The sequence below is a fragment of the Stomoxys calcitrans genome, chromosome 5, assembly GCF_963082655.1.
Source record: "Stomoxys calcitrans chromosome 5, idStoCalc2.1, whole genome shotgun sequence".
NCBI classification, from domain to species: domain Eukaryota; kingdom Metazoa; phylum Arthropoda; class Insecta; order Diptera; family Muscidae; genus Stomoxys; species Stomoxys calcitrans.
Window position 1 is genome coordinate 145322406 of NC_081556.1, and position 9303 is coordinate 145331708.

Genomic DNA, 9303 nt, shown 5'->3' on the forward strand with positions numbered 1-9303 from the left:
TTAGGCTCTTAGGCCCATAAAAGCTACATTTATTATCCGATTTTGATGAAATTTGGAACAGTGAGTTGCGTTAGGCCCTTCAACATACCTCTTCAATTTTGTTCAGATCAGTCCAGATTTGGATATAGCTGCCATATGGACCGATCTCTCGATTTAAGATTTTGGGACCATAAAATGCGAATTTATTGTCCGATGTCACCGAAATTTGGGACATTGAGTTAGGAGGTTAAGTTCCTCGACATAGTCCTGCAATATGGCACAGATCAGTCCAGATTTGGATATAGCTGTCATATACACCGATCCTCCGATTTAGAGTTTTGGGCCCATAAAAGGCGCATTTATTGTCCGATGTCACCGAAATTTGGGACGGTGAGTTTTGTTAGGACCTTCGACATCCTTCTTCAATTTGGCCCCGATCGGTCCGGATGTGGATATAGTTGCCATATAGAGCGATCTGGTTGGTGTATGTTGTGATCTTTCGCTTTCCTTTTCCATTGCAAAAATCTCCGATCATTGAGCTCGTCTCGAAAGAAAAATTAACGAAAAACTGTGACATTAAATGATCTTCGCTATAACAGGCAAAAAAACTTGAAAATGTTTGTTTTTCCCAAATTGGTTTTGCAACGTCTCTCATATGCCCCTGCATATCAAGGTTAACATTATTTTCAATGCACTTGGGTTTTGTAATGGTGTGTCACTTTTTCATTGTTTCGATTACAACGAACGATAACAAATTCAGTTAAACAACTACACACCCGCATTCATGCACTACCACCACCAGAAAAGCACACTGCACACAAATGCCACTGCTCTGGTCACACAATAAAATGAACAATACCGGATGGAGTGCCAAAAGGACTCCAGTATGAATAGAATGAATTGCTGGTATTCTCTCTTCTCTTGTCATTTTGTTTTTTTTTTTTTTGAAATGCATTTGGTCCATATGTTTTAATTTCTACCGATTGTTATTTTCTCTGGTATTTTTGCATTAGAATGGAAATGGGGTATATTAGCTGGATTGAGGGAGGGGACAGAGGTATATATGACTCTATTGTGATTGTTTTGCTCGGTGCATTGTTATTAATTCGTTTCTGTGGAAAATTTTGTTGCTATTGTCAATGACATTAAGCTGATAACGGACGAGGTCAATGTTATAATGGAGCGCATAGAAAAGTGTGGGAAAGTCAATGAAAAGGATTTTTATACCCTCCACCATAGGATGGGTGGTATACTAATTTCGTCATTCTGTTTGTAACTACTCGAAATATTCGTCTGAGACCCCATAGAGTATATATATTCTTGATTGTCGCGCCATTCTATGTCGATATAGCCATGTCCGTCCGTCTGTCCGTCCGTCCGTCCGTCCGTCCGTCCGTCCGTCTGTCTGTCGAAAGCACGCTAACTTCCGAAGGAGTAAAGCTAGCCTCTTGAATGTTTGCACAAATACTTCTTATTAGTGTAGGTCAGTTAGTATTGTAAATGGGCCATATCGGTCCATGTTTTGATATAGCTGCCATATAAACCGATCTTGGGTCTTGACTTCTTGAGCCACTAGATGGCGCAATTCTTATCCGATTGGAATGAAATTTTGCACGACGTGTTTTGCTATGATATCCAACAACTGTGCCAAGTCTGGTTTAAATCCGTTCATAACCTGATATAGCTGCCATTTAAACCGATCTTGGGTCTTGACTTCTTGAGCCTTTAGAGTGCGCAATTCTTATCCGATCAGAATGAAATTTTGCACGACGTGTTTTTTTATAATATCCAACTACTGTGCCAAGTCTGGTCCAAATCGGTCCATGACCTGATATAGCTGCCATATAAACCGATCTTGGGTCTTGACTTCTTGAGCCTCTAGACTGCGCAATTCTTATCCGATTGGAATGAAATTTTGCACTACGTGTTTTTTTATGATATCCAATAACTGTGCCAAGTCTGGTTTAAATCGGTTCATAACCTGATATAGCTGCCATTTAAACCGATCTTGGGTCTTGACTTCTTGAGCCTCTAGAGGGCGTAATTCTTATCCGATTTTAATGAATTTTTGCACGAAGTATTTTGTAATACTATCCAACAACTGTGCCAAGTATGGTTCAAATCGGTCCATAACCTGATATAGCTGTCATATAATCAGATCTGTGGACTTGACTTCTTGACCTTCTAGAGGGCGCAATTCCTATCCGATGAAATTTTACATGATGTATTTTATTCTTACTTTCAACAACTGTGTCAAATGAGGTTCAAATCGATTCATAACTTGATATAGTTGCCATATAAACCGATCTGGGATCTTGACTTCTTGAGTCTCCAGAGGTCGCAATTATTATCCGATTTGCCTGAAACTTTGTACGACGGATCCTCTCATGACCATCAACATACGCATTTATTGTGGTCTGAATCGGTCTATTGCCCGATACAGCTCCCATATAAAATGATCTCTCCATTTAACTTTTCCGACTTTGTCTCCCTCCGCAGGACACTATCTGGAGTCGCCATTGCAGGAGGGCTGTTTTGGTCTTTCCAGAGTACTTAAAAGCGGGGAGCTCTTTTTCTTCTTCAGGATTTTAGCAGTGTTATGCTCTTCGGGAGATCGCATAGTCTTTCCAGCTTCCGAAGAAGTGCTTGGAATGTCAGTGCTATCCCTTCCAGCATCCTGCACTTTCGCCCTATTGCGCTGCCGTTGCATATTTCTTTGTCTCGTTCGTCGTGTCGCGGATCGCTTTCTCGGTCACCTTGCTAGAGCAAAGCCCTCGCTAACTACTGTTGTCATCTGCTGCTGCGATGACTGTATCATTGACACTGTCGCTGTCTGAATCTGAATCGGAAACACAAACTTTACTTGAAGGCTGGGGACGAACTGTATATCCTTCTGGTTTATCCGTCTGGTTGTGCGACTGGTTGTGTATTTTGTGTTAAATTCTTCGACGTCCGTACCGACTTTGGTCCAAATCGAACCAAATTTATATGTGTTTAATACATATATCCGATGTGGTGTATGCTGGTTTAATTTGATTGGATTCTTTTAAATATGACCTTTTCTGTGACATTTGGACATTTTTGTGTATTTTGCCTTTTTTCCCATTTCAAGGCATACATAAATTGAATTTTCGATGTTGTTGCATAAAGATTAAAATTTTTTGTTGACATTTTCAGACAATTTCAGATTCTCTTACAGAGATTTTCGATTTACAAAACAAAAAAGAAAAAAAAAAACCATTTCATTCTATGATGTATGCCCTAAACCGGTTTGTATTTTCTGATCGAGACATCTGCTTTCGTATTCATGAAATTCCAATTGAACTTCAATAAGGGTTTTTTTTGGTTTGCATAGCTCGAAGGCTGTAATCTTGGCTAAACAGGACATCATCAATAATGGAATAAGCTCTCGATATGCTGGCATTGGCAACACACATTCGAACCCAACATGTAAATGGAGTTTTTTCCTCGAAAAACTTCTCTTCGATTTTTTTGCAACCAAAATGAAGCAGAAATGTGGGTGGGTGGGTGGTTGGGTGTGTTTGCTACACATTCCCTTCCCTATGGAGAATGTCCTTATTAAGTCGAAGTTAACACTCCATGACAGAATGTATCGTTTATCCATGTCAGTCATTTTGTTTCGATACCATTTTGATTTCAATTATTCAATCTATTTTCAAATTCCATGAAAAGGATAAAAGCAAACAATGGCTGCAAAATGCAGCAAAAAAGCAAAGGGAATATAGGTAGCCCGGGCAAAGAGAGAAACCTATGGGGAGACACAGTAAGGCAAATGAATAACAAATTTAATAATGATTACTTACAAATATGTCATGTCCTGACAGAAAAATGTTTCTGTTTAAAACCTCCGGGAAGGGGAATTCTGTTATTTTCAAATATCCACGAAATTTGGTATGATAATCAAATTTCAAGGAAATTTACAGGAAAAATTACATTTGACTTAAATTTTTATAGATTTACTAGCTGACCTGGGCCCGCTCCGGGGCTTCATAGATACTTTTCCCGAATATTAATATCAAATTCGTGCTTTACCTCCCAAAGACCTTTCATTTGAGCCCCATATTGCTATGGTCGTAAATTTGTCGCCTTTGGGGGATGTTTTTGGTGAGAGGCGGTCCCCAAAACACTTGGTCCCATATTTGGATATCAGATTCGAATTCTACATTCAAATAACTTTTATTTATGGTCAGTATATAAGTTCCCGTGGTCAGTAAATAAGTCCAGTTTGGGGGGCGTTTTGGGGAAGGGGTGGACCCCCAGAAACGTGGTCCAACATTTGGATATCAGATTCGTATTCTACTCGCAAATACCTTTCATTTGAGCCCCATATTGCCATGGTCGGTAAATATGTCCGATTTAGGGGTGTTTTGGTGCTTGGGTGGTCCCCCTAGCACTTGATCCGACAATTGGATATCAGATACGTTTTCTTATCCTAAATACCTTTCATTTGAGTCCCATGTTGTCGTGATTGGCCTAAATATGTGTTTGGTAGGTTTTAGGGTGGGGCAGCCCCCCTAGGTACCCTTTTCGAAATTTGGATACCAAATTTTTATTTTTAGGGTACTATATGAGGACACACAAAATTTCGCTTAAATCGCACCACCCATCTGCGGGATCTGGAGTTTCTGACAATTAGGGTAAGGGGGAGGGTCCGCCCCCCCTTCAGATATCAAAAAATGTAGTACCCTATTTGCAGGACGGGGTTATTATGCACCATCTGTGAAAATTTCAAGAAAATCGCCTCAGCCGTTTCTGAGTCTATAAGGAACACACAAACATACAAACAAACAAACAAACACAAATTGATTTTTATATATAAAGACGATTTCAAACGGATTTATTAGGGATTTAGGGAAAATCAAACATGAGCAAAATATTCTATTGGAGTCAAAATTTTGACGATTTTGTTATATGGGAGCTATAATAGGTTATAGACCGAGTATAAACCGATTTGGGACCAGAATCACACCGAGTGTTGAAAGTCGTAACACATGCAAAGTATCAACCCAATCGGATAACAATTGGGGCTTTCGGGGGCTCAAGAAGTTAAGTCGAAGGACTACTTTGTATGGGAGCGGCAGTGCGGCAACTCTTTGGGGAGAAGTTTTTACATGCCATAGTACCTCACAAATATTGCCAGCATTTGGAGGGGATAATCACCGCTGGCAAAATTTTCCTAATAATCTAGCCAAGATTCGAACCCAGACGTTAAGTGTCCTAGGTGGATATGTTAACCGCTGCTCTACGGTGGATAAAAAGACGGTACTCTTATCAAAATACACATACCCTACAAGTACAATGTGGGAGCTATATCCAATTCTAAACCAATTTAGATAGACATAGGCTGATGTTTTCAGATGGGTTATTAAACAATCCGTATCAAATTTCGATGCAAATATATTCAAACTGTAATAACTACGGTTGACAAATGACAACATTATGGCAAATTACACCAAAATCTTACTAACATATACTCTATGGGAGCTATGTCTAAATCTGAACCGATTTCGAGAAAACTTCTTAGGTATTGTGGTGGTAGTCGAGAAAACCGATGGGCAAAATTTTGGCAAAATTGGTCAATAAATACGCTTGCAGTGGCTCTTGGCGTGAAAATCGGGCGATATACAGATATGGCAGCTATATCTGAATCTGTACCGATTTCTACAAAATTCATCAGTAATGTCGAAAGTCAAGAGAAAACCCTTCCTACCAAATTTCGACAGAATCGGTTAACAAATGACAACGTTATTGCAATATTAGTCCAAATCGGGCGAATATATAAATGGGAGCTATATCTCAATCTGAACCGATTCTAAAAAATTCACCAGTTATGTCGAGAGTCAAGAGGAAACCCCTCCTACCAAATTTCGACACAATCGGTTAACAAATGACAACATTATTGCAATATGGGAGCTATATCCAAATCTGAACCGATTTGGACCATACTTTATGGATATTGTGGAAGTCGTCGAGAAAACCGCTGTGCAAAATTTTGAGAAGATTGGTCGATAAATGCGCTTGCAGTGCTCTAGAAGTGATAATCGGGCGATATATATTTATGAGAGCTATATCTAAATCTGAACCGATTCTATGCATTTCACTAATAATATCGAGAGTAGAGAGAGAATCCTTCCTGCTAAATTTGCTAAGAGAATCGGTTAAAAAATTACCATATTATGGCATTATTACTGAAAATCGGAAGAACATATATATGGGAGCTATATCCAAATCTGAACCGATTTTTATACCCACCACCGAAGGGTGCCGGTATATTCATTTGTCATTCCGTTTACATCACATCGAAATATCCATTACCGACCCTTAAACAGTGAGTTGCGTTAGGCTTTTGACGTCCTTCGTTAATTTGGCCCAGATCGGTCCAGATTTGGATATAGCTGCCATATAGACCGATCCTCCGATTTAGGGTCTTAGGCCCATTAAGAACCACATTTATTATCCGATTTTGCTTAAAATTGGGACAGCGAGTTGTGTTAGACCCTTCGACATCCTTCGTCATTTGGCTCAGATCGGTTTAGATTTGGATATAGATGCCATATAGACCGATTCGTGACTTTGGGTCTTAGGCCCATAAGAGCCACATTTATTATCCGATTTTGCTGACATTTGGGCAGTAAGTTGTCTTAGGCCCTTCGACATCCTTCTTCAATTTGGCCCCGATCGGTCCAGATTTGGTTATAGCTGCCATATAGACCGATCCTCCGATTTAGGGTCTTAGGCCCATATAAGCCACATTTATTATACGATTTTGCTGAAATTTGGGGCAGTGAGTTGTCTTAGACCCTTCGACATCCTTCTCTAATTTGGCCCAGATCGGTCCAGTTTTGGATATAGCCCCCATATAGACCGATCCGCCGATTAAGGGTCCTAGGCCATATAAGCCACATTTATTATCCGATTTGCTGAAATTTGGAACAGTAAGTTCTTTAAGGCCCTTAGACATCTTCGTCAATTTGAGCTAGATCGATCCACATTTGAATATAGCTGCCATATAGACCGATCTTCCGCTTTAGGGTCTTAGGCCTATAAAAGCCATATTTATTATCCGATTTTACTGAAATTGGGAACAGTGAGTTGTCATAGGCCCTTCGACATGCTTCGTCAATTTGGCCCAGATCGGTTAAGATTTCGATATAGCTGCTATATAGACCGATCCTCGATTTAATGTTTTGGGTCCAAAAAAGGCGCATTTATTGTCCGGTAACAGAACAGGCGAATTTTGAACTGTTCAGCCATCTTGTTGCGAGATCCGTGACAGTCAATGGCGGTTTTTGTGTTTTGTGCCTGGCTATCTGAGAAAATATTTATGCTAATCGTCGTAATGACATTATCTTCTTAGCCTTTCCACCTCTTCCTTAATTGCAAGGATCTCCGCTTGATACACACTGCAGTGGTCGTGTGAACTTTTCGATATGACCAGTTCTAGATCTTTAGAGTATACCCCAAAGCCCACCTGGTCGTTTAGATTGGAACCATCCGTATAGAAGTCTATGTAACTTCTGTTACCAGGCATGTCGTAGTTCCAATCGGTTCTATCAGGAATATTGGTACAGTACTTTTTATCAAAAAGCGGCTCAGGTAGGGTGAAATCCACACTGCCTTGAACATCGGATATTGTATAAAGGATAACAGAGTGTCCGTAGCCGCCATATGACCAATGAGAAAGCTCCCTTACCTCACGCAGTGGTCTCTGCAATTTGTATGGCCACAATGTCCATAGGCATAAGATGTCGCATTATTTCAGTGCATCAGATGGTGTCGGCCTCAGTGCGGGTGTGATGCACAAACAAGCCATCCTTTGGATCCGTTTAAGTATTGAGCAGTAGGTGGAATTTTGAGGCGACGTCCACCAGACCACAAGCACCATATAGTCATCATCCGGTTGACGTTTGCGGCAATGTCTTCTAGGCTTGGACAATTTAATTATCTTAAACAAGTCTTCTTCTGAGTAGGCTTCCGAATTTGTCCTGTTGGTTTTTCACCTTATCTCGGAAGGCTTATCGGATTCGGCGCTGCCGTGCTATTCCAACCTAATGTAGCGATGGTCAGAGAAAGAGTGTTTCATGGAGACCCAAAAATTTTGGGTTGTAAAGGCTCAAGAAGTCAAATATGGAGATCGGTTTATATGGAGCTATATCAGGTTGTAGACCGATTTAGACCGCACTTGGCACAGTTATTGGAAATCATAAGAAGTCAAATCGGGAGATCGGTCTATATGGGAGCTATATCAGGTTATAGACCGATTCGGACCATACTTGGCACAATTGTTGGAGGTCATAAGAGAACACTATGTGCAAAATTTCAGCCAAATTGGATAAAAATTTGTAGCTTTCAGGGGCTCATGAAGCAAAATGGGGAGATCGGTTTATATGGGAGCTGTATCCAAATCTGAACCGATATGGGCCATTGGCAATAATCAACGACCTTTATCAATATAAAGTATCTGTGACAAAATTTCAAGCGGCTAGCTTTACGCGTTTGATCGCTATCTTGATTTCGACTGACGGACGGACATGGCTAGATCGAATCAAAATGTCGAGGTGATCTAGAATGTATATATCCGGGTCGTCCATGGCTCCTGAATTAACAAAAAATGAATCTTGCCCTTGCCGATTTTCTCCATCAGAGTGTGTGTAGCAGTCTCGCTCCGGTGGAGGTTTATCTGTATAACCTCAATCATTGGTCCTCCAGCAATGGGCATCTTGGGAGTAGGTAATGGATCTCATCGTCTGCTCCCTGTTCTTTAGACTTCATTGACTTTCCTGTCACTGCACTGTGACAGTATCTAAATGGTTAAGATTCTATTTCAGCATCGCTGAATTCATATTGCCCAAAAAGTAATTGCGGATTTTTCATATAGTCGACGTTGACAAATTTTTTCACAGCTTGTGACTCTGTAATTGCATTCTTTCTTCTGTCAGTTATCAGCTGTTACTTTAGCGTGCTTTAGAAAAAAAGTGAAAAAAAGTATATTTGATTAAAGTTCATCTAAGTTTTATTAAAATGCATTAACTTTCTTTTAAAAATCGCAATTACTTTTTGGGCAACCCAATAGTTATTTAAAATCGATTTTTCTTTAATAACATCAAAAATTTTTATCTGCTTTTTTCTTTCTTCTTTAGAAAATGCCACCCGCTATTGTCATGCAAATGGAACATGGGATCAATACACGAATTATGATGCGTGCATGCATTTAACCGAACCTGCCACTATATCAGAATTTGAGCAATAATTGAATTGCCAACGATAATATACTACATTGGCTACACCATCAGTTTGGTGTCG

The 9303-nt window shown here is 40.0% G+C and overlaps 1 protein-coding gene across 1 annotated transcript in view; it reads left to right on the forward strand.

Annotated features, from left to right (window-relative positions):
- Window positions 1-9303, forward strand: part of LOC106088923 (diuretic hormone receptor) — a 119409-nt gene that overhangs the window by 69546 nt on the left and 40560 nt on the right. Inside the window, 2 exon segments of the mRNA XM_013254637.2 lie at window positions 9141-9242; window positions 9245-9296. Coding sequence (XP_013110091.2) covers window positions 9141-9242; window positions 9245-9296 — 154 coding nt within the window.